General features: G+C 45.4%; 1 protein-coding gene across 2 annotated transcripts in view; it reads right to left on the bottom strand.

Annotated features, from left to right (window-relative positions):
* LOC146855664 (uncharacterized) overlaps positions 1 to 24,447 on the bottom strand; it is a 212,791-nt gene that overhangs the window by 27,101 nt on the left and 161,243 nt on the right. For both annotated transcript variants that reach the window (XM_085650634.1, XM_085650633.1), the window contains exon 6: positions 14,038 to 14,106. In XM_085650634.1, the coding sequence (XP_085506760.1) occupies positions 14,038 to 14,106 (69 nt within the window). The remainder of the gene's footprint in view (positions 1 to 14,037; positions 14,107 to 24,447) is intronic.

Raw genomic sequence — 24,447 nt, 5'->3', positions numbered from 1 at the left:
TCCCCAGAGGTTAACTCTTAGAAGTAAGGGTACAGAGTCCCTTCCTTCCCTAGGAAGTGATGGAGGTGGGTACCTGTCTCCATCCTCCTCGCCCCCTTCCTCTTCTGATTGGTCATCACCATTTTCAGAAGGGCGGGCCTTTGCATACTCAGGCAACAGCTCCTGGAGCCTTTGTTTGGTTGGATGTGGGCTCATTGCTATGTTGTTAATTTTACATAAGGACCTTACTTCCTGAAAAGACAAGCTCCTCAACCATGTCCTGTATATCATCATGGTTATCTTCACTAATAGCTGGTTTCTTATTTTGAGACATTCTAACAAAAAAAGTTCTAACCCCTCTACCCTTGACTACAGTGACTTTTTATTTACTAAAATTCTAAAGCAAGGTCCCAACAAGACTTTTAGTAGTTTTGTAAAAAAAATGCCATTTTGAAAACATCTGAATTCTAAAGGCAATTTAAGAGTTCTGTCGTGTGATCAGGTGGTAACCAAGTAGTCTAACACATGCAAGTTGTATATCCCATCGCTGATCCACCAATGTAAGAAACTGGCTCTATATATACTACACCAAAATGAGGTATAGTGTGTATAGAGTCCAAGTGCCCCCAGAGGTAGGTAGAGGTTAAAGTTAGATAGAACCTTTCTCTCTATTTGTGGTAGGGTGGTCGAGCAGTAAGGCAATATCAGAGGACAGTGTTAAGCATTTGATGTATACACTCAGTCAGCAAATGAATTCACACACTCAAGAACTGAACTCTAGGCCAATTGTTTTTGTATAAAAAATATACTATGTTTTATTTTAGAACCAAGCAAGCCTGGCACAGGTAAGCATAAAATACTTTGTAGTAATAAGTTGCTGATTATAGAACAGTTTGAAAAGGCAATAGAAATTGTACTTGTTTGATTTATAGGGAATGCAGTAGTTTGCAACACTTAGCAAATACAGTACATTGAAATGAATAGGCTTTTTCAGTAAATAACAGGTAAGTTACTTTTTACGTTACTGTTCTAACTCAGTGCTGGATACCTGGATTCAGCACTGGGACATTTCCTGCAAACAGGTAAGTAAATAAGTTTTGGTTATTTGTGCGATTTTCAAAGAATATTTTTAGATTTCAAAACTCCACGCTTAAAAACTTTTTGGACGACAATTGTCAATGTTATCATATGGAGGAAAAACAGGTTATCGGTTCACAGGTAAGAAATCGACTGTGGGAGTTAAGGTTCTGGGGTTAGACTCAGGGGTCCCCCAGGATCAGTGATGCACTGTTGTTGCACCCTCAGCGGCACTAAGGCGGCCGGGTGCAGAGTGTTGAGGCCCAATGTTATCCTATGGAGGATAGGGGGTCTCCGGTTGGGGGTTGTTGGCAAGCAGGCCACTGGGTTGTGGGAGCAAAGCTCCTAGGGTTTAGGTTAGGCAAATAGGGAACCAAATTAGCACCAAAGGTGCACCCTCAGCAGCACTAGGGAGGCCGAGTGCAGGGTGCTGTTTTGAGGTCGAGTACCCTATTATTTTCAATGGAGTACCTCCGGTTAGAAGAAGCACTGCAGGCTGGGGGATGAGGATCTTCTGGGGGTAAGTTGGGATGTCTTGGGTTGGTTAGGCACCATTGGTATGGGCACACAAGGCCGTGGGGCGTCGGGTGCAGGGGTGCCTTGGGACGTCAGAAAGCCTTACCCGCTCTGGTTGCGGTAGAGGGGATCCTCTGGATTGAGGCTGCAGGCAGTAGCGGCTCCTGGAGGAAGTGCTGCAGGGCAGTGGGGCAGGGCGAGGCAGGGTGGGGGGTAGTAAACTCCGGATTAAGGCTGAACGGAGTTCAATAACTAAATAAATAAAGCAAATTACATTACGCACTGCATCGCCGGTTTGGCATTGCTGCGCGCGCAATGTAATTCGTTTTATTTATTTATTTAGTTACTGAACTCCGTTCAGCCTTAATCCGGAGTTTACTACCCCCCACGCTGCCCCTCCCCCGTCCGGCCCCATCACCCGCAGCACTCCCTCCAGGAGCCGCTACTGGCTGCAGGCGTCGTTTGGAGGCTTGAGGCAGGTCAGTAGTCGCCGGAACTCGGGTCAGGATCGCCATGGTGACCTCCTCGTGGTGTATTTCCACTCAAGCTCGGGCCGGGTTCGGCGGGTGCAGAGTGGGCTGGGTTTGCGGTATCCGGCCGGAGCCAGAAGCTGCAGTTTGAAAAAGTCCGGTGGTCACGAGAGAAGTAGTCTTGGAAGTGAAGTCAGGCAGGTTCTCTGGGGTTTTTGAGGTTGCTGGCTGCAGGACACAATGGGATTTCGCAGGAGCAGGTTCGAGGGGAGACAGGCCTGTAGGGCTGGGGCCAAATCAGTGGGCGTCGTCCTCTTGTTAGCTGGCTGCACGGCTGTTTGTTGCTTCTTCTTCTTTTCTTCTTGTGGTTTCTGGATCTGAGGAAGCAAGGTTCAAGGTGCCCCCTAAATACAAAATTTAGGGGCGTTACAGGTAGGTAAAGGGCAGGGACCAATGGGTCCCTTCCCTGGGGTGGGTACACCCCCTATTCTGCCACTCTCCAGTGGGAGGGGGCAGGTGCCTGTCCCTGGTTGGCTGTGTCCCCCCATCCTCTAGATGGCGGGGACTCGAGGTTGTGCTTCACCTCGCTTCCCCCACCTGAGAGGTGGAGTTGGCAGAGGTGGGCACACCTCTTTCTCTCACTTATTTTTCCTGCCGGTTCTCATGCCCAAAGTGGGGGGTAGAACCAGTGGGGACCAGTTGCTGAAAGCAGCAAATGGTCTGGGGAAGCTCACAAAGGCGGCATGCCTTTGGAGCTTCCCCTTCGTGAACCCTGCCCATCCTGGGCGAGGAGGCTTGGCACCTTTTCCCAGGATGTGTATTGTTTCAGGCCCCCGAGAGCAGCAGGCTCTCGACCCAGGGGTCCAGAAACATGTCTTTTGGTGGCAGCCTAAGCATCCACACAGTCAGGTCACTAGAAGTTGGTCGAGTTTCAGGGGGCATCTCTAAGATGCCCTCTGTTGTGCATTTTACATTAAATCCCACACTGGCATCAGTGTGGGTTTAATGTGCTGAGAAGTTTGATACCAAACTTCCCAGTCTTCAGTGTAGCCATTATGGTGTTGTGGAGTTCGTAATGACAAACTCCCAGCACCATATACTCTTAATGGCAGCACTGCACTTACAATGCCCAAGAATGGACTTGGGCACTGTAGGGGTAGAGGGCTCATGCACCTGTACCCTCACCACTGGTATAGTGCACCCTGCCAGAGGGGTGACTGATCTATGCAAGAGCAGTGGTTTGTGGGCATGGCACTCAGAGATGTGTGCCATGTCGACTCTTTACTTTGTTCTGCACCAAGACACGCAGCCTGCAAAGGCAGTGTGTGTGTGTCATGGTACAAGGCCTCTAAGGGTGGCACAATAAATGCTGCAGCCATTAGAGGCCTTCTCTGGTCACAGTGCCCTTGGTACCTGTGGTACCATTTACCAGCGGCTGACATGTGGCCAGAGATGCCAATTTGGTTTAGGCTTCAATGCAATTTTAGGGAAGGAACATAGGCCCTTGGTACCTGATTAGCAGGAACCCAGGGCACACTCATTCAAAGAACATCAGCAGTTCAGCAAAAGGTGGGGGCATACTATGCAAGAAAGTGGGCACTTTCTCACATCATACCACAGCATAAACCTGTTATTCATATTCCATTACTACTATGCCAAGGAAATAAACTACAAGGACTGTCCAAGTCTGGGCTTGTTCCACTTAAAGCCACCCTTCACTCTGCAGTCAAGTTGACCTCTAAGACAACTAAATATGGCAGAGTAACACATTTTCTAAACTCTTTATGATGGCCCTCGTCTTAGTCTAGCCTTAGTGTATGGTCTCTCCATCATTTAGCTGAGAGTCTCAAATGTATTTTCATCTCTCTACATAGTTGAAACTGCGCAAATGTGCTCCTTTTGAAACAGCAAAGTGCAGTCAGCCAGCAGAAGGCTGACACAATGCCCCATGCTGTATGCTGTAGTGGGTAAAACCAAAATGTGAATGACACAACAGACCAATGGAGTAAAAGAGTGAAAACATTTATGTTAGACATATCATTTTAGAAAAATCAAAAGGTCTTGGCACCAGACCTAAAAACAATTACTGTTGGTAAAGGAAATCAAAAACATTAAAAAACCATTAACAACAGATGTTCCTTGATCTGGGTGCAATCACCAACATGTCAAAAACAACCTTTCTATTCAACCACATGGCGTGCACACAATCTACTCAATTAACTATGATCATTGCTCATGGCCTTTCCCAAAAACCTGCCCACAGACCTGTTCTCCTTTTGCACTATCCAAAATGTAGTCAACAACGAAGCAACCTTCCTTCCCCTCATCATTTCATATGGCATTATGACCACAGCACCATGTGGGTTTGTCCTATATGCCCATAAAAGTTTTACAGAGCTTCACACATGTCACACAGTCTACTAACCGCTCTATCCTTTCTTTTCACCATGCCTGTGCTTTGTGGTCGATTCAATTATGTACTCAAATGTGTAATACCACACAATGAAAAAACCGCATGACGTGAAATTAACTAAACTCCATTATCTGTAAAAATTGTTTCAGAAACAACTTCTTTAATATAGATATCTTGTAACATGTAACTACCTTACCAGTTGTGGGTTCACCCACAAATATGACTTCCGCTCAATGTAACAGATGGTCAATCAACAGCAGAATAATACACGTGCGCTTTGGTAACATGTGAAAGAAACCCAAAAAATCCTATCCACTTTCTGCCACTCTCTGGATGGATACAAGTCTGGAAACCTGAAATGTAGTTGAATAACCACATTTGTCACTGGTCACAGAATAAACACGCGTTTTGTACTTTCTTCTAACATTGTCTTTAAACGTGGCCACTGATACTCCTCTTGTATTCTTTTCGTAAAAGTCACTCCCATATGCTATCATGTACTACAGCCGCAATTCCTTTGTGCAGACAAACAGAAGGAAACCACTTATCCATCATCATCATCATATGGCTTTATTATCGATCATATAAATCTTAAAAAGCACAAAACACCTCACAGGAACAATAGAATAAAAACATATCAATCATAAAATACAACATATACAATAAAAGTATAAAAGCAATTTATACAATGCATTTGGCGTGCATGATCCAAAGTACGTGCCAATATTTGGCCAAGCAAAATACGGTTGTACTGCTAGTATCAGTAGAGAGGATTCTCAACACATCAAGATAGTGGCCTGGACCAACCAGTCTGCACAATGGAATAATCCACTTGCCCCTCAAGTTTTTATAGTAGGGGCAAAAGAATAGCAAGTGGACTATAGATTCCGCACTGGCTTTACAATTTGGCCAAAGAGTATCCGAGGAAACATTTTGGCTCCATTTGCTGCAAAACACTCTAGTTGGTAAAGTCTTGTAGCGAAACTGTATAAAAAATTTGCGAGCCAGTCAGGAACAAACCACCTCTTCCAACAATTCCTCAGAGACTTTTCAAAACAGTTGAACTTGAACCTCCTGCTTCCAAATGTTCTCACTGGATTGCCCCTGAAACAGAAATTCTAAGGTCCCTTGGATGGTCTCCATCGTTTCCATTTCTCTTTCACTCCTTTTCATCTCTGCACACTTCAGAATGCACACTCATTTCAGAAATAACACAGTCCTCCAAATCGTACTTTGTTTCTTTTCCATCACTATCTCAAGGCTGCCTGGCAAGTAATCAGATCTAACATTGCGACCACCAAGAGCCTCAATGTTGAGCTCAAGTACCTTCGTACTCGTAGAAAGCCTCCACACGCTTGCAGTCTCTATTTAATTGTATACCAGAGAGTATGTCAACTAAGGGCAGTTTTCAAGATAAGCTTTCTATTTTTTGAGACTACATACACAGGCCACCATTTCTCTTCCAGTAACCTAATACTTGTGCTCAGCGGGCTTCAACATTCTTGATGGAAACCTTGCTGAAAATCCACCCTGCCATTCAAAAGGACTCAAAACCACACCATGACCATATGTGCTTGCATTAATCATAACACACCTCATATGCCCTTCAACAAGGGACTGTAGCGCTGGAACTTCTGAATTTGTTTTTATCTTGAGGAAAGCACACTGACAGTCATGACTCCACACATGCTTTATTCAATTTTAGAAGTGGTCTAAAACATTTAGTGATGCCAGCAAACCCTTTCATAAATTTGGCATAAAGAGTGGTAGTCAGAGAGCTGCCCGGAGCAGCAGGTATAAAGCTCGGTAGTAGACTGCAGAATTCAGCGCTGGACAAACAATGTCAAATTATCCATGAGGTTCAGGGAAGGACCGTAGACATGCTTTATAAATAAACCTTTCCAATATGGTGGCCTGTCCAAAGGATGCTACCTTAGGTTTCTGATTCAAGATGAAGTAGAGTCTTTTCCTGTGGTGTCAGTTTGAATCATATATAGTGAGACATTTCCAAGTCATAGATACCTTGCAACACATTAATTCCCTTATTTTTCATAACTTTCTTTGTTCCTTTCTACTGTTTTTGTCCCTGGTTTTTACTTCTAGCAATTGGATCTTCTACTGGTTTCTACTTATAGATATTTGTGCTTGGCTCTGTGCCAAGTCTTTGCCATCCTCCTGAGACGTTTCAGTGTTCCTAACTGCATCATGGGGCACATGTATCATTGGGAACTGCGAATCTGCCCCTTTGCGACCGCAATTTTTGCATTTGGGATGCATCATCCCAAATGCAAAAATCGCAATTTGCGATTGCATGTAAGGAATCGCAAATTGCGATGCCTTAAATGCAATGCAAGATTGCATTTAAAATAGCGATTTTGCTATTAGGGTCCGCTAGATACCGAAAATATAACCCTGATGGTATTTAGCGAAAAACTTTGAAAAATGCTCTAAAGTGCATTTTTCAAAGTTTCAGGTTACACACACACATGCCCTTGGGGCACGTGAGTGCGCAACATGGGTGAAAATCGCTATTTCAGGGTTGCAACAGGGTGTCCTTTTGACACCCTTGCACCCTTGAAATTGCATGCGCAATTTGCGAGCACCTATTGGGACTTGCAAATTGCTCATGAAATTTCCCATTCATTCCTATGGGCCTGTAGGCCCATAGGAATGAATAAGAATCCATTCCTTAATTGCGACTTGCAGTTTGCGAGTCGCAATTAAGGAATGTTTAGGAATCGCTATTTTAATAGCGATTCCTCCATGCATAGGCTTTTGCAAGTCCTTACTTGCGATTCCTTAATAATCGCAATTAAGGACTCGCAAAACCATACCTTGATGCATGTGCTTGTGCCTTGTCTGAAGATAGATGATTTTTGCAAGCTAAATATCTCTCTTATACTTTCTTGTAACCAAATCACGCAATAAATTGGTTCCTAATAAGATGAAGTAACAGATGCTGAAAATACATCTAGAGGAAATGATACATGACTTCAATACACTTTAAGATTGTGTGCAATAATCTGTTGAAGGAAATGGAAAGGAGGAAGTGCTCAGAACTTGCAAAGAGACACGCAGCTTGAGAGGCTTCAGTGGATGGCCAGCATCTCTAGTGTGCGCTGGAAGAGACGCAAACGAAGTATGTGCCACTGGCCAATTGTAGTCAATCAATCAATCAATCAATCAATCAGAGTATTTGTAAAGCGTGCTACTTACCCCTGAGGGTCTCAAGGCGCTGAGGGGAGTAGGGGGTGCCGCTACTGCTCGAAGAGCCAGGTCTTGAGGAGTCTTCTGAAGGCGAGTAGGTCTTGGGTCTGCCGTAGGTGGGTAGGGAGGGTGTTCCAGCTCTTGGCGGCGAGGTAGGAAAAGGATCTGCCGCCGGCGGTCGTTCGTTGGATGCGAGGGACGACGGTGAGGCTGGCGGAGCGGAGCTGGCGGGTGGGGGTGTGGAATCTGAGTCTGCTGTTCAGGTAGGCTGGTCCGGTGTTGTGGAGTGCTTTGTGTGCGTGGGTGAGGAGCTTGAAGGTGATCCTCTTGTCGATGGGGAGCCAGTGTAGGTCTCTCAGGTGGGGGGTGATGTGGCTGCGGCGGGGGACGTTGACGATCAGTCGGGCAGAGGCGTTTTAGATGCGTTGTAGTCATCGTAGGTGTTTGGCTGGGATTCCTGCGTAGAGTGCGTTGCCGTAGTCCAGTCTGCTGCTGACGAGGGCCTGTGTCACCGTTCTTCTTGTTTCGGTCGGGATACACTTGTAGATCCTGCGGAGCATGCGGAGGGTGTTGTAGCAGGAGGAGGAGACGGCGTTGACCTGTTTAGACATGGAGAGGGAGGAGTCGAGGATGAATCCTAGGTTGCGTGCATGGTCGGTGGGTGTCGGTGCTGTTCCCAGTGTGGTCAGCCACCAGAAGTCGTCCCAGGCTGAGGGGGTGGGTCCGAGGATGAGGACCTCCGTTTTGTCCGAGTTCAGCTTCAGACGGCTGCTCCTCATCCAGTCGGCGACGGCCTTCATTCCCTCGTGGAGGCTGGTTTTGGCGGTGTGTGGGTCCTTGGTGAGGGAGAGGATGAGCTGGGTGTCGTCGGCGTAGGAGATGATGTTGAGGTCGTGATGACGAGCCACTTGTGCAAGGGGGGCCATGTAGACGTTGAACAGCGTCGGGCTGAGGGATGAGCCCTGGGGGATGCCGCAGATGATGTCGGTGGCTTTGGATCGGAAGGGTGGGAGGCGGACGCTCTGGGTTCTGCCAGAGAGGAAGGACGTGGTCCAGTCAAGGGCCTTCTCTTGGATTCCGGCTTCTAGGAGGCGTGTTTATAGAGTGCGATGGCAGATCGTGTCGAAGGCGGCTGACAGGTCCAGGAGGATGACGGCTGATGTTTCGCCGTTGTCTAGTTGGAGCCTGATGTCGTCTGTGGCGGCGATGAGGGCTGTCTCGGTGCTGTGGTTTCGTTTGAATGCGGACTGGGACGGGTCCAAAATGTTGTTGTCTTCCAGGTGGCGGGACCAATTGTATGTTGACGATTTTCTCGATGACCTTCGCCGGGAACGGGAGCAGGGAAATGGGCCAGAAGTTCTTGAGGTCCTTGGGGTCCGCCTTGGGTTTCTTGAGGAGGGCGTTGATTTCGGCGTGCTTCCAGCTTTCCGGGAATGTTGCTGTTTCGAAGGAGATGTTGATGACCTTCTGTAGTTGGGGTGTGATGGTTGCGTCTGCTTTGTTGAATACGTGGTGTGGGCACGGGTCTGACGGAGATCCTGAGTGGATGGAGTTCATGACCTTGCGTGTCTCGTCGTCGTTGACGTTGGACCAGGAGGTCAGGCGGTTGGCGATGGTGGTGTTCACAGGGGAGGTGGTGTCTGGCGTAGTCGGGGCGGTCGTGGTGTTGAAGCTGTCATGGATGTCAGCGATCTTGCGGTGGAAGAAGATGGCTAGTGAGTCGCAGAGTTCTTGTGAGGGCGGGATGTCGTTGGCGTTGGCGCTGGGGTTGGAGAGTTCCTTTACGATGCCGAAGAGCTCTTTGCTGTCGTGTGCGTTGATATCCAGGCGGTCTTTGAAGGAGGATCTCTTGGCTAATCTGATGAGGTGGTGATGTCTACGGGTGGCGTCCTTGTGGGCTGCGTGGTTGTCCGGTGTGCGTTCGTGGAGCCATATCTTCTCCAGTTTCCGGCATGCGCATTTGGAGGTCTGGAGCTCGTCGGTGAACCAGGTGGCTCTCTTGCTGGCGTGGCTGTTGGAGGGTTTCATGAGCGGGGCGAGGGTGTTGGCACAGTCGTCGATCCACTGTCTGTGGTTGCAGGCTGCGGCATATGGGTTGGTGGGGTCAGTGGGTGGGTTCTGGGCGAGGGTGGTGATCAGCTGGTCTTCGGTGACTTTGCTCCAGCAGCGGCGGGGCTGCTGTTGGGTGCGGTGGTGCGTGGTTGGTTTCTTGAAGGTGAAAGGTGAAAGGTGAAGGTGGTCGGTCCAGTGGAGTTCGGTGGTGTGGTCGAAGGCGACGTGGGTGCCTGTGGAGAAGACGGGGTCCAGCGTGTGGCCGGCGGACTGGGTGGGTGTGATGACGAGTTGTCTGAGGCCGAGTTTGTCGATCAGGGTGGCGGAGTTGGCGTCGTTGTTGTTCTCGAGGTGGAAGTTCAGGTCCCCGAGGAGGATATAGTCCGTGGGTGCTGGCGAGGTCGGCGATGGAGTCGCTGAACTGAGCCCAGGGTCCAGGGGGTCTGTAGATGAGTGTTCCTCTGAGGGTGGTGTTGGGGTCGGTGTAGATCCGGAAGTGCAGGTGCTCGGCGGTGTTGAGAGTGTCGTCCGCGTGGGTGGAGACCTTGAGGGTGGACTTGTGGACGATGGCTATTCCTACTCCGATTCCGTTGGCGCGATCCCAGTGGGTGATCTTGTATCCGTCCGGGACGGCTATGGCGATGTCGGGTGCGAGGAGTCGTTCCACCACTGCACGCGGCCGCCATTTAAGGCAGGGAGGGAAGGAGGATCAGCTGGGAGGCGGGAGCAGGGCGGCGAGGGGGCGGGGCCACAGGGGAGCAGCGGCGGGAAAGGGGCAAGGAGAATAGAAGGCAAAAAAGGGGGGGAGAGGGGGGAAACGATGCCAAACAACGAGGACAGCAGAAAGCAAAACAGTACAATAAAATACAGAATCACAGCTTACAGGTACAAAATCGGAGACACTATACGACAGGGGCAACGACAGGAACAAACTCACGGATAGGGAGGCAGCGGCAGTGTGGGAGGCACTGGCGCACAGGTGGAGCTGTGTGGCAGCAGGGGAGCAACTTGGCCTGCAAGCAGGGTAGTGGAGTGGATTACTGAAAAGGCTTTGTAGGACTCAGTGCATGCTGCTGAGGATGATCACATTGGAATGGTTGTGCAGTGATTTTACTGCCAAGCACGCAGAGAGCACAAGCAGGTTGGCCAAATACAGACAGTGTGTGAACTAGTCACAGTGAGCACAGGTGTACAGGCATGTGTGAGAGACCCACAAATGCAGTTGATAGTATGAAAGCACAAAAATAGACAATTTAATATTTAATCAATCAATCACAGTAAAAGCAACCTACTTCACCTGCGGTTAATTTGGTACTTCCCACAAATTAGTATTTCTCACAGCTTCATAATACATTTCCCTGCATAATGCCACAGTCAGCACCACATGCACAATTACTTGATGAACCTAGAGGCATGAGCTAGGAACCAGAATGTTCACTCTGAAATGGAGCCTCTCAATGGCAATCTAAGACAGTAGTTATAAACCAAAATAAGCAAGCTAAGATGAAAAGCATTGAGGTAGGATCTGTGACAGTGAACCTGATGGTCCAACCAGAGAAGGAGCATTTAGAAGTATGCCCTGAGATACATCAAGTTCTGGTACAAATTCATAAGCGAACTTGAAATGGCTCATGGAGGACCTGCAAGTGTGATCTGAGCTAGAAAACGCAAATGGGTTACAGGATTTAGAAAACCTGAAGATGTTACCTAGCACTAAGGACACGAAGATGAGATTTAATCTCATATTTACAAGAAAGTGGCGGAGCGCGGGTTAGCCCCAAAATTGGTAACACCACTTTGTCACTTTAGAAACGCGGTGATGCACCATATTTACGATAATACGCACACCCCTGCATTTCTACCTGCGCTAGCACTAAATCCAGCTGCCTAGCGCCAACGCAGGCACCCTTGCACAAGGGTGCCTGCATTGAGGGAATGACTGTTTATGTGCAGGAAGGGGCACCTTCCTGCACATAAACAATTCTTTGTGGCAATTTGCTGTTTGTATGAGTGCTGCACAATGAAGCACACATAGAAACAGCAAAAACAAGGAGAAATAAAGCATTTCTCCTCGTTTTACCATGTTTAGACCAGGTTTTTCCTGGTCTTAATTTTGGTTCTGCCTCCTAATTATGCCACCCTTGTAAATAAAAAGTGACGTTCCTGTGGCGATAGGGGCTTGTAAATATGCCTCTATGTGAGGAGACATGAGAAAGGAAAGTAATAGGGTCAGGGTTGGATAGAAAACCTGGTAGTACAGTCCCAGGCGGAGAAGCTTTGAGGAGAACCTTTTCTAGGACATGCACAGGACCAAAAAAACAGGAGATGCAGCCCTGAATAAAAGTCCAAAGAGAGGAGTCAAAAAGGATGAATGCAGTGCTGAAATGTAAGATGAGGAGCAGAACATCCCAAAGTTGAATTATGGAAGAGGAGTTTTAAGACATTAACCAGACCGGTCACAAATGTGGATTTTCAGGAAAACAAACTACTAGGTCAACAGACTTGAATGCTAGTTCAGAAACATAACAGAAACAAAGACAAAGCCATGCCTGAGAAACAAAGCAATAGCCATATACTGTGAAATCCTAGAGTGGGTGTTGCTATGGCAAAAGCATCTGGTGCAATGGATTCTTTAGGTTTGGAATAACAATGCAACACTGAAGTAACCTGCCATAAAGGACGAGGATTTCATGGGAGCTATATGCTCGAGTTCTTGTGAGAGAAGACCAGTCCTGACAAAATGAAAGAAAAGAAGTACACTTGAGTTACCACAATAGTTAAAATAGCCAGACTGGTTACATAACAAGATACAAAAGACTTATGGAGTGATTCATAGTTTGAAGGGCAAGGTACTCCATTGCAAATATGATAGAGTAACCAGTCGGCCAAAAAATGGTCCACCCTCCTTATTTAGGACTGTGAGGACCATCTGCTTTCTATGGGCAGAGCCCTGGTGTCTCCACCAACAGAAAGCCTCCTCCAAAATTCCGATGGAGTAGTTGGAGGAAGGGAATTACACTACCTACCCAAGTTAGGGTTGTCAGTCTGAAGCCATTTTTTCTATCTATCACTGCCATATAAAACCTGGTGGCGAGTAACAGAAAAAATAAAAGTAATGACCCACACACTCAAGAAAAAAACTCTCTGGGCGTGACGTTAATTATGGTTTTGCTTTTAAATAGCAAAGTCCCACTATGTTAAAGTTGGGTATAAGGCCATAAAAAATGGTGGTAGTTGTCCAGTGAACTTTTTGGAAACTTGACTTTTGACTCTTAAACCCCTCAAGGTACAAAGGTCACCACTGGTGCAGCGGCGATCTCTAAATGTGGTGTACTTTTGTCCATCAAGGTGGTGGATGCAATGTCCTTCACCACCCTGACGGATGTAGTACTGTCCTCGAAACTCTAGATCTGGCCATTAGGACCTTTGTTAGACACTGGATGACAGTAGTCTGGTCTGCAAGAGCAGTGGAGGCCATGAACTCCGCCACCATGGCCGAGGATTATCTGTCATATCTAGAGATTCCCACCTTGCTGGCTGGAATATTTATGTTGTGAAGGGAACCACAGTCACATCCGCTCTCTTCACAGTGTTGCTGGTCTGCCAAGCAGGAACCACCTTTGAAACACCCCTCCACAAACTTTTTTGTTGAGGGAAAACAAAGTCTGAAAGCAGGGCAGGATGATGGTCACAGTGACATGGTGTCCGCATGGTGAATAGGCCACCATGTCGGAAGTTTACAACTGCGGAGGTCTCTGTGTTGTAAACTTGGCCTTCCCCCTGACTCTAAATAGAGCCGGAGAACAACGAGTTATGGTGGTGCTCCAGCTCTGCCAAGCTCTAAATGAGGCCCTCAAATTTTGTAAGCTTCAGTAATGTCTTTTACAGCAGCCTAAATCTATGGGCCCAACAAAACCATAATCCAGAATAGTAGGTGATGCAAAGCAACTTAGTACTCATAGAAACGTACATTGGCCTACAACGTTTTCCTGATATTAATGCTTTTAAACAACTATTATTCACTGGAACAGGTCATAAATGGTGGTGAGGCCCAAGACTCAAGCGCTACGAAGCACAACAACCAATGCGTTTGTCCAATAACTTGTTGAGAACTCTCACTCTTATGTCTCTTCATAGTCCCAGTTAAATTACAGATATTCATTTGCTGATTGGATAAGAAGAAATATCATCTATTGCTCTTTAAACCCAACAATATTTTTGAAAACTGTATATCAAGCAAGGTAACAATCTATAGCATACATGATGCATCCTTGTCTTGTCTCTTCATATACATTCACATCAATGATTCAAGGTTTTGCATACCTACTACGCCTATGTAGGAGATCACAGAAATTGGATTTGTTGTTGTTGCAGACGGCAGGCCTTCAATGTCTGAAAGAGGGGAGATATAATACTGGAGATTAGTACACATTTCATAAAACATTACCAGTGGGTTACAAACTAAACTCAGCTTCTGTGTTGTTGAAAAACAACTTCTGTTATGAACAAACCAGACACAAAACAACTTTTTAAAATGCAGTTTAATTTGTTTCAAAAGTTCAGTTGTATCACAACCAGTTTCAGAATGGGTGCTAAGATGGAGTAAATACGGGTGATCCAGGATTCTAGGATTCTTAGCAGAGTCTTGTGGGCAGGTAAACTGAAGCAGAATGAGGGCAGCTACAATTTGAGGGCGGATGCAGCAATGATGTTCCTGCTGAAAATTTACAGTAACAAGGGATGATTGACACCACAAGTTCCTTTGACAAGGGACAGCTAGATCAAGAGTTTTGACTTTCCTTTGAAGTTATTTTTGCAGCTTGTGTGACCATTGGTTCATGTAGGGGAGTTTCACAATTCATGCGTTAATTTTATGCTTCAATTAGGGATATTTAATGATTTGTAGAAAGTTGGGGTATTACTTTTGAAGTTACTTCATGCAATGATGCCATGTGGCTGTTTCATTCCTTATAGGGAGCACTTTCAAGAACCAAATGGAAGTTAATTCATTTTGAAGTTTATCGAGGCAATCTCATATCTTATTTAGAGGCAATTTTATATCCCTAGTTTAGTAAATCCATGGTTTGGAACACAGCATTTTCATAGTCCTTTTTAGATTTGCCTATGGGTCTTGTCAATGCCATTTTGTGCCTCTTATTGTCTCATGAGTCATGAATGAACAAAATAATATTGGTTGTCCTTGTTTGGTAAGAGCTATTTTAGTAACAAAATGAAATCAGAAGACATAATGGTAGACAGTTAAGGAGTCAACCAGTGGGAGGGAGGAGCACAGTGAAAGGGTGCTGTTGGGATGGAATAGTCCCTTGCATGGTTACAAACGTGGCCCCCTGCCCTGAGTTCTCCAGCTGCAATGATGTCCGGATCCCCAGTGCTGATTTTTGTTGTCATGGGCGAACATGGATCATGTGTGTCAGTGCTTAATTTGTAAAATATTAAGTGCAAGGGCTCTGACCAGGAGGCCACTGTAGCTTGCACCACCCATCACACTTGTCATCGCTGCCAAAACAACTACTAACCATCTCTCTCGCATGTAAATGCGACAGTTCAGATTATTCCAGGTTCCCAAAGCTAAAGGAATGGCTGGGGAGGTAGGTGTTAGCAATTTTTATTAAGTATATTGTATTCCTAAACAACCGTTGTTCTGCTAATCTCTAAATTAGATGAGCAGCACCACCATGTGACAGACTGTTCTAAGTATGGTGTTGACAATTAGGTGCCGGTGCTGAGCACCAGAAACCAATTAAGTGCCAGTGCTGAGCATCGGAAAGCACCCGCTCAAATTAAGCACTGATGTGTGTGCACCATGACACATGCCTGTCTCATGGAATGCAGTCTTGTTGGACCGGGAGGAGTACCCAAGTGCTACCCTCATAGTGGTGAAAGGCTTCTGCTTTTGGCAAAAGTTAAGTAGTATGAGCGCAGTGGTGGGAGCATTCTGTGTAGTGATTAGTAGAAGTGAACAGGCCTTTTTCGGTCTCGGCTAGCGATGGCTGCGCTTGCGCAGTCTCACTCGCGATAGATAATGACTTGAGAGAAGAGGGGCTTGAACCCGCCCCTCTTCTCCCCTGTTCTCCATTGGCTGGCCTAGTAAATGTTGGCCAGCCATTGGAGAAGAGGTCCCGTCATTCCAATCATGCCCCGTCCTTTTTGGATCGGGGGGCGTGTTTTTTGCGAAAAGTCTCAGGGAGGAGACAACAGCAAAACACGCCCCCCGAATCCGAAAAGGACGGTGCCTTTCTCCGAGGCATTTCTGCTCGGCCTCGGAGAAAGGTGGTGGTGTCTCCCGGTGCCCTCTTTACTTGTTAGGGCGATTTAGTAGTGTCTTCTGACAGCATATCGATTTAAACGTTCAGCATTCTCAGTAATATTTCGAGTATTGTATATGCAGATTTCAGATTTGTCCCAATTTTAATTAACTGGTATTTCCGTTAATTTGTAAACCGTTTTTGAAAACGTGGCCCTTTACGAGAAGAATTGATGCCTTGCCAATTTCAGAAATATTTTACGTTTTTAAAGAAGCAGAAAAACATTAAGCGAGGAGTTTCATGGTTTTGCAGAGCTACACAGTAACTGTAAACGGTCGCGGAGCGAAAGCGGACTACAGTTATGATTGACATCGGAGTCGCTTTTACACCCCACCCGCTCGTTTCTGCGGGAGACGCTCTAGCCGTTGAGGCGACTCTCTATTTCACCGCTCTGTAGTTGCTGTAGTCTTGTAGACGCTCTATCTCCTGTTTGAACACGCCTCCCCTCTATTGTTTCCGCGGCCAGTCTACCCTCCTTGACTTGCTCTTCCGGTGCACTGTGGGAGCAGTCATGGCGTCGCGTGCCCTCTGGTGCTGTGTCCGTAGTGTGGGCGTCCTCCGCGTGCCACCGGCCGCTGCTTTTATCAGAGGCTCCGCGCTCCTCCGGCTCACCGAGCCCCGCAGAGAGGCCTCCAAAGCCAGCCTGTGTCGGGTCCGAACGCCTCTCACAGTCCAGGTGAGGCGGGTCCCCCACTGTACAAGGAGAGGTCAATGACAGGAGAGGTGTTCACTGGTGCCTATGAAACACGGGAGGGAGAAGGAGATGGTGGCTCTTCAGTATGGGATGCAGAAAAAGGATCGGCCCTTGGTGTCTGGGACAGCCCTGGGCAGAGAATAGGCTTCATTGGGCTGTGGAGAGAGCGCTGCTGCTGAGCTGCAGGTCCGGGCACTCGGGGGCAGGGCACGAGGAACAAGGGCAGAAACAGGGCAGAGGTAAAGGGCAGGCGGCGAGGACAGTGAGGGCAAACGGGGTGGAAAGTGATTAAAGGTAGCGGACAGGCGTCAGAGAGGGGCAGAAACAGGAAGAGACAGAAGTGTAGAGGTGCAGGACAGGTAGTGAGGAGGAGGGGCAGAGAGGCGACAGGAGCAGGGTGGGCGAGTTATAAAGTGGGGACGATGTGGAGTAATCGGCCATTCTACACCCTGACGGCCTACTTTTTAATTCAGTTTGGCGCCCCTCCCCCCACAGTGCATGACTAGCTTTGGTGAGGCCTTATTGTGGAATATATCGGTGAACTCGCGCTGATGGGATTATTGTTGGCAGGACTCCCCCCGTCAAAGGCTGGTGGCTGGATGTACTGCAGGCGGGGGGTGGACCTGGAGGTTGTAGACTGTCTACCATAAGCCCCAAAACGCTGGAGAATAGTGCACTGAAGATGCTGCCAGTGAACTGTGGGCCTGAAAGAAGGAATGCAAGTGTGGGTGAGTGTAGAATTTCTACCTTAGCACTTCAGCTCTCTTGCACGTTTTCTTACTACATTATAACGAGTGTCTTTTATGAGATTTTCCCTAAGTTTCACAGTAGATGACGGCATGGGTTCTTTTGCATCAGTGTCGCTTTGATTCCTTCCTGCACTCGGTGTAATTGACACTGATTTCCAGCACCCATACTCGTAAAAACCATAGTCTGTGAAAATGTGTCCTCCTTTCTTGGCCCAGAAATAGCTTTCTCTTTGACTCTCTCTCCCTTCCTTTCTAAATTACCTTCCTTTTCCCATTTCTGTTTCTCCTTTCCCCTTCCTTCCCCTTCTGGGTACTCCAGCCAGCCAACTGTGCTTCAGGGCCCTCCTCTCTTTGGGTAATGACGCTCTGGTGATTGTGCCAATCAGTGCCTTCAGGATGTCTTAAGGTCTAACAGTGTCCATTCCCCGCCTTGCAGGGGGATGACGGAAGCATTAGCCGCTGCTCTCAACTCCCCACTTGCTTGCCCAGTACGAGAGGAATGAGAGAACTCCTTCAGCTCTGCATCATTTCGACTCGTAAAAACAGCTAGCCAGCAGGTCATAGTAACAAGCATTTACAATGCAACGGTCTCGGCATTGTTAAAGTTAGAGCTATGGGCATTGCTCATGACAATGCCGTGTCTTTAAATGTTTTAAAAACAAAAACATAAACAAAAATAATGTCATGAGCAATGCCAATAGCTCTAACTTTACCAATGCCGAGACCATTGCATTGTAAATGCTTGTTACCTGTGTCACTGGAGTGAGGCCTACAGGCTCACTCATGTAAAGTTCTGTACGATTAACTCACCATTGGCGTACATCAAATTAGGATGTAGCGCTGTGAAGTGTGTGTGTGTAGTAGACATGTGCTGGGTGTAAGTGTGCCTATGAATGGCACAATACATGGACGATTCATCAGATTTGTGGATTGCTGCGTTCCTGTGAGCTGGGTTGGGCCATCTAGTTTCTCCTTCCCACATATTGGAGGAGCCAGGTTCTTCAGTACACTTCAAAGGGTGCTCTTTGAGTAAGAGAGACGTTACTGGAAATGGCCCAGTGTACATCTCAGGAAGGAGATAAGGCAAATACGAGAATCATAAAGAGTAGCGCCGAAGCCCTGGAGCAAGATTGGATAGGGACAAAAAATAGGCCTGGGCACCAAAATAAAAATGACCCTCATTAGTGAAGTATATACCTAAAAACAGTAGTCCACATTTGCAAATCAGGCCAGTTTTAAACTTGTAAAGAGATGCTGTATAGCAATGCTTAATTTTAGCAAGCGGTTTCAGGTGCTCAGCACCGGCGCTTAATTTTCTTTTTTTGATAAACAAGTTTTTATTGTTTTCAGCAATGTAACAACAGAAACTGTCGGGCCCCCCAAATCCCCACCACACAGCCGGCGCTTAATTTTCAACCCTGTCACTTATGACAGTCTGCCACAAGTAGGCGCTGTTTGTCTAATTGTCTAATTTAGAGATGAGCAGAATAACAGTTGTTTATTAATTCAATATACTTTAAAAATTACCAATAACTACCACCCAAGCCATTGTTATAGCGCTGAGGGCCTGATTTAGTCTGAATTGGCACACTTGTAGGAGTGTGATGGTTAGTAGTTGTGTTAGTACGGATTGGCAGCACTGCCAAGGGTAATGGGTGGTGCAAGATGCAGTGACCCACTGACGAGGGCCTTAGCACCTTTTTTGTTACAAATTAAGCACTGCTGTATATGTATCTTGGAAAGTGTGAGAGACTCCATGCTCTTGCATTTGCTGCAAGCAAAGTTGAGATAGCATCAGGAGAATAAAAAGTGAAACTGGCTCACCTGCCCAAAAAACAGGCCCACAAACTGCTAAAAAACCTGCCCCACACACTAATCTGTCAGACCAGCCCATTGGGCACTGCCTGATTGCCCTATAGGCCAGTCCGACCCTGCCAGAACTTTGCCAGTTGCTCAGTATCCAATGTAGCTTGGGACCGACACATCAGGAATAAAAGTCCTCAATCCCTAGGGTTGGGGCCCGTAGCTCCTATTTGCTCCATGGCCATCTAAAAGGAGTTCTGACAGGTGGGTGTGTGTTACTTCCTAATTTGTTGCAGAGATGGGAAAATTCGGTAATCCATTAGGAGTCGGGTTCAGGGCCTTTATAGGTGTGGGTTAGAGAAAGCATTAGCTGTCTTGCAAGACATGTAATCAAACATTTCATCAATAAAAAAATACATACATATATACATACATAAAGGGCATTTGTGTCAGATCTTCATTCATTGGTAGTTTAATTGTTATTAACATTTTACCTCTGCCCACCGCAACATATTGTATGTGGAAATAGGCCAAAGCACTTCAGCCATTGGCTCTCTTGTGCTGTGATTGGCAACATTTCTCGTGATCACATGTGCACATCCACCTAAAAAGAAGTTCACTTCAGTGCTGGGGCAGCTAATACATTTTTGCTTTTTGTATCTCAGGCTTGGCAATGGCTGTGCTAAATGTTCTTTAAATACTGATAAAGATTTTGAGCTTGTCTCCGACGAAGTCTTGCATTAATAACTTTGTAGATCACACGTTGTCTTATTGTGAGTCTGACATGGCCGCATTTCCATTAATTTGTGCTAGGGCGAGTGATTGCATCCTGGACATTTCTATGAAGTCAGACTTGTGGTCAAGGTAAGGATGTCACTGTAGTTAATGTGTTACAAGAAAAGAGCCTGGACATAAAAACAACAGTAAAGGTGAGGCAGGAATGGCTGATCCACCTCAAAAGGATTAATTGCTACCATGATGTGTGTGTTTTATTAAAACTTAGATCGTGTAGGAAAGATCTGTGTTCATGTCGATATGAGGGGACTGGATGATGCTGGGGTTTGTACTCGGTGGTGAGACCTGGAAAGAAGTCATCAAGACTCAAGTGATACAGCTTCTACATATGACTGAAAAATGACACAATTAACCAGCACAAAGTCTCCTTCTGTCAGGTTGAGTTTCAAATAAATGGTAGCCACGTGACTATGGATGCTCTTCATACAGTTGTAGATGCTGATAGTTGGTGCCATGTTGCAAGTGTATTGGAGATAGTGATGTTGATGGATGAGCAGGACTACAATGTATAGGTTTTAATGTATAGGTTTCAACCTATACATGGAATCACCAGGACTAATCTCAAAAATGTTTTTGAGTAAGGAAAGTAGTAATTGAGTAATACTACTTCCCGTGCTCACAGTTTCTATTTATGAATCCCCGGCCGGGGATATCCATCTCTGCCTGACCTATCTCTTATGTGTGGAAATTTCTGCCACAAGTGTAGCAAATGTGAGAGTGACAAGGGGGACTGCTTAGAAAATGGGTAATATTTAATTATAAATGTCTCTGGTTAATGGAAATTTAGAGAGCACTTAGGGGCAATAATAAAGCACACTCATAAAAGAGTAAGCCAATTGGTATTCACAAATGTTCCACCTAAATCTATAACTGTAGTACTACTGACAAAATAGGTTCAAAACTACTCCCGCCAAGTCTAGGAATAAGTCAAGCACAACACATGTCCTATCATTGGTATTGCATACACTGTCATCAGCAGCGGCAAGAAATGACACTAGCACCAGATAGGGAAGATATGTGAATGAATAGAAAAATATTCTTGAACGTAAAAAATTGTAAATGGTCTAATATTTTTTTAAATGTTAATCTAATTTTAAAATCATAAGGAACATTTTTTATGATAAGTAATATAAATTAAATTGTAGAAGCCATCTTTTTTATGTGATACCAAATGCAGTATGCTTCTAGGCCATGTTAAGTTGACACGAGAATCACGGCACAAGATGCTTGTACTTTTCCTTACCCTTAGAGACACGGCTTCAGTAACGCAAGGCTTGCTTAGAAAACATATACGTGGCAAAAGAAGATGCTCGCTTACACAATTAATGTTCTAGCATATCACATTTCGCAATATTACTGGGCACTGTTATTGTGTTGCAATAGTTATCTGGAAAGGACCAGAATAATTATCTTACAGTAGAGTGGAAAGTCCTAAAAGCTGCCTACGTGGGACACGTGGTCAGCAACAGTAGACTTAGGACCTTAAATGGTAAAATCACACTGTAGGTCCATAATTATTGGACAAATGAATTGTGCTTAAGTTGTGCTACGTATGATATGACGCTGCATCCTTTGCGGTTTGGGCCTATATAAACTATCACAAACGTCGGACATTCAGTATCTATGCTGTCTGTCTCCGGGCCGCACGTATTTTGTATTATTTGTTGGTCTCCAATAAATTCTGCTATCTTCTGTGCTGACAGAGAACTGTACTTGTGGTATTATTTCTTATTTCTATTTCAGCATCCACAAAATATTTCAACAAGTCTACAAACACATGTAACACACTTCCTACTGTAACAGAGTTGGGATGGAACAGTCAGGAGTCAGCATCTGAAAGTCATTAAAACATTAACCAATTATACACAGGCTACCTCTTTTTGAAAGTGTGGCCCAGTCATGTCTCGTGCTTACTGTGTTTTGTATAGCTCCATGTTGGTTGTACCACATATTGCCCTGTTAAATGTTTGCTTAATCAATGCTCTTTTTGTGATTCAATGTATTTTTAAAGGAATTGTTAATTATGTTATACTCCTATGTTGGCACACTGGAATTGAACTATGACAAAGCATTTATAATATAAGGAAATCTTAAATAACAATTGACCATTGGCTTAATTTTCAAACTTTCAAATCTTTTTTGTTACATTCTTATATACAACATAAGATCTATTCACTTTATAGAATGTTTAAAACAGATGTTTTACAATGGAAAACACGTTTCAGCCATATTGACATACTTCACACACAAAATAGTCGTTATAAAATGTCATACAATCAGTGACTTGCATGTTCAGAAACTGGCAGTGAATGTTCCACCCATCAGTGAGCATGGTTTGTCTATTTACTAATATTTAAGTTGCTATTTGCCATCATAAGTTGATGTAAGGCTGACTTTGCTCAAGTTACTCTAGGTATTTGATGGCAAATGCTGTAATTTTGCAACATACAGAAGGGAAACATGTCTTCTGATGCATATTCTTTTATCAAAGACAACCAATGCTGAACAGGCCATTCTACAACTCTGTAACATTTCCTCTGTAGCAGCAGCCTAGGGGGATGAATTCTGAGCTGGAGCGACTATTATGACACAATCATGCCCACAAGACTCAATTCTAATTAAGGAGACCTGCATTGTTGGTCTAGTTTGAATTTGTTATCAGGTCTACTGTTAGTTACGAATTTTACCCTTCAAACAACCACTTTTAAATGTGGAAGGTGCAAATATTGAAACTTTCAAGGTAAAGTACAGTTGAATACTTGACAGTTTACTGTTTTGTGTTAAAAAATATATTGAATTACATGAAGTATTGGATATATACACTCATCATTTCTTTATTTTGTCTCTAATCCTTTTCATCGGGCGGTTCTGCCAAAGCAAGAGATGAGCAGGACCCAGACAGAAGATCACCAAGGACCTCGGCTGCAAGACAGGCACATCAATTAAGTTTCACTATTCAGGATGAAGCACCTTCCACCAGCAGAAAGAGAGCACATGCCCAGAAAGTCATTCACTTTCAATTTAAAAGAGTCCAAATATAAGCTGTTGGGGCACTCAAAAGGGTGGTATAGCTGGGTACCAAATGCAAGGAGGAGGTGGATGATGGAGCTCTCCTGGACTAGAAGAAGATACATCTGTGAATTCCCAGGAGCATGCTCCACCATCATCTGTTCCTACGGACACTCCCCTCCATTATTCCACAGCCCCCTACAACAACAGAATCTCCAGCTGCAACTCCTTCTATACCTTCTCTCCTACAAGTTCACCTCAGGCACCCCTGAACCCTCATGTGCTGCCTCACCAGCCCAAGAATACATCACTGTAGATTCTTTCAAAGAAGCCATGAGAAACATGAGTGCTGGTCAGATGGCTCTTGAGAAGTGAAAATGACAAGTGTTGATGGATATAAATCACAATCATACAAAGCATAAAGGTTTCCTGGTTGTAAACTTCCCACTGTAGATGGTAAAGCAGCACACCTGAAATTGGAATTGTTTAAAGCAAAAAGCTTAAACACTATCCTTTTCATCATTACATAGAAATACAATTGTGATAAATCTGTGTGTGAGTGAGCATTGTCAGCTGTGTACCAATCTGTGGGGCAGGGTGAAAAGTGTGGGGTGTGTGGTTTAGGGAAATAAATACCTGGCTTTATGTTGAGATTTCCAGATACAGGCAGTTCATATAGTAGGTCAGAGTGAATAGTGGAGAAGATGTACTTGTTAAGGAGGATGAGACAGAGACAAGATCTAGGTCCACTGCCCGAAATAGCCTTTGCCACCTATATCATCGAGAACTTCTCCCTAACTCACCTCCTCTCATCCTGCCTTTTTTTCTTGAGGTCCCCCATGTTGGGCACCTCCATCCCAATGCAGTGACAGAACTTGCCAATTCCTGCCATATAGCCACTTTATCTTCTCCATTGACAGGGCATGAAGGCAGACTATGTAGTTTACTGTAATGATCAACCACAAATATAACTACGAGGGCTGTCTCCTCCTCCTATGTATGTAGTGTTAATGGGTACCAGGTGTGATTTGTGTTAGGTGCATTGTGTTTCCCTATGCCTTTCCAGTCTGAGATTTCTGCTCCGGTGGCAGAATTGTCTGTCCAGGTGGCAGAGACTCCCATAAAAAGTTGTGTAGTAGAAATCTAACTGTAAAGCTCTCAGTAGTTTTACTACTGTCATATTTTTATAGGAGGCTCCACCCCGCTCATTTGAAGAGATGAAGACTTGTAAGTCCACTACTAGATGAAGCTCTCCATAGGGAATTAGTGGATATGATTTATGCAGAGATTGCAGCGTTGGTGGACCTCTCCTTGTGCAGAGATCTCCAAACTGAAATTTCCCTATGTGAATAAATGG

This window comes from Triturus cristatus, chromosome 4_1, assembly GCF_964204655.1.
Source record: "Triturus cristatus chromosome 4_1, aTriCri1.1, whole genome shotgun sequence".
Classification (NCBI taxonomy): domain Eukaryota; kingdom Metazoa; phylum Chordata; class Amphibia; order Caudata; family Salamandridae; genus Triturus; species Triturus cristatus.
Note: the sequence above shows the minus strand (reverse complement) of the source record. Positions and strands in the feature narration are given on the sequence as shown.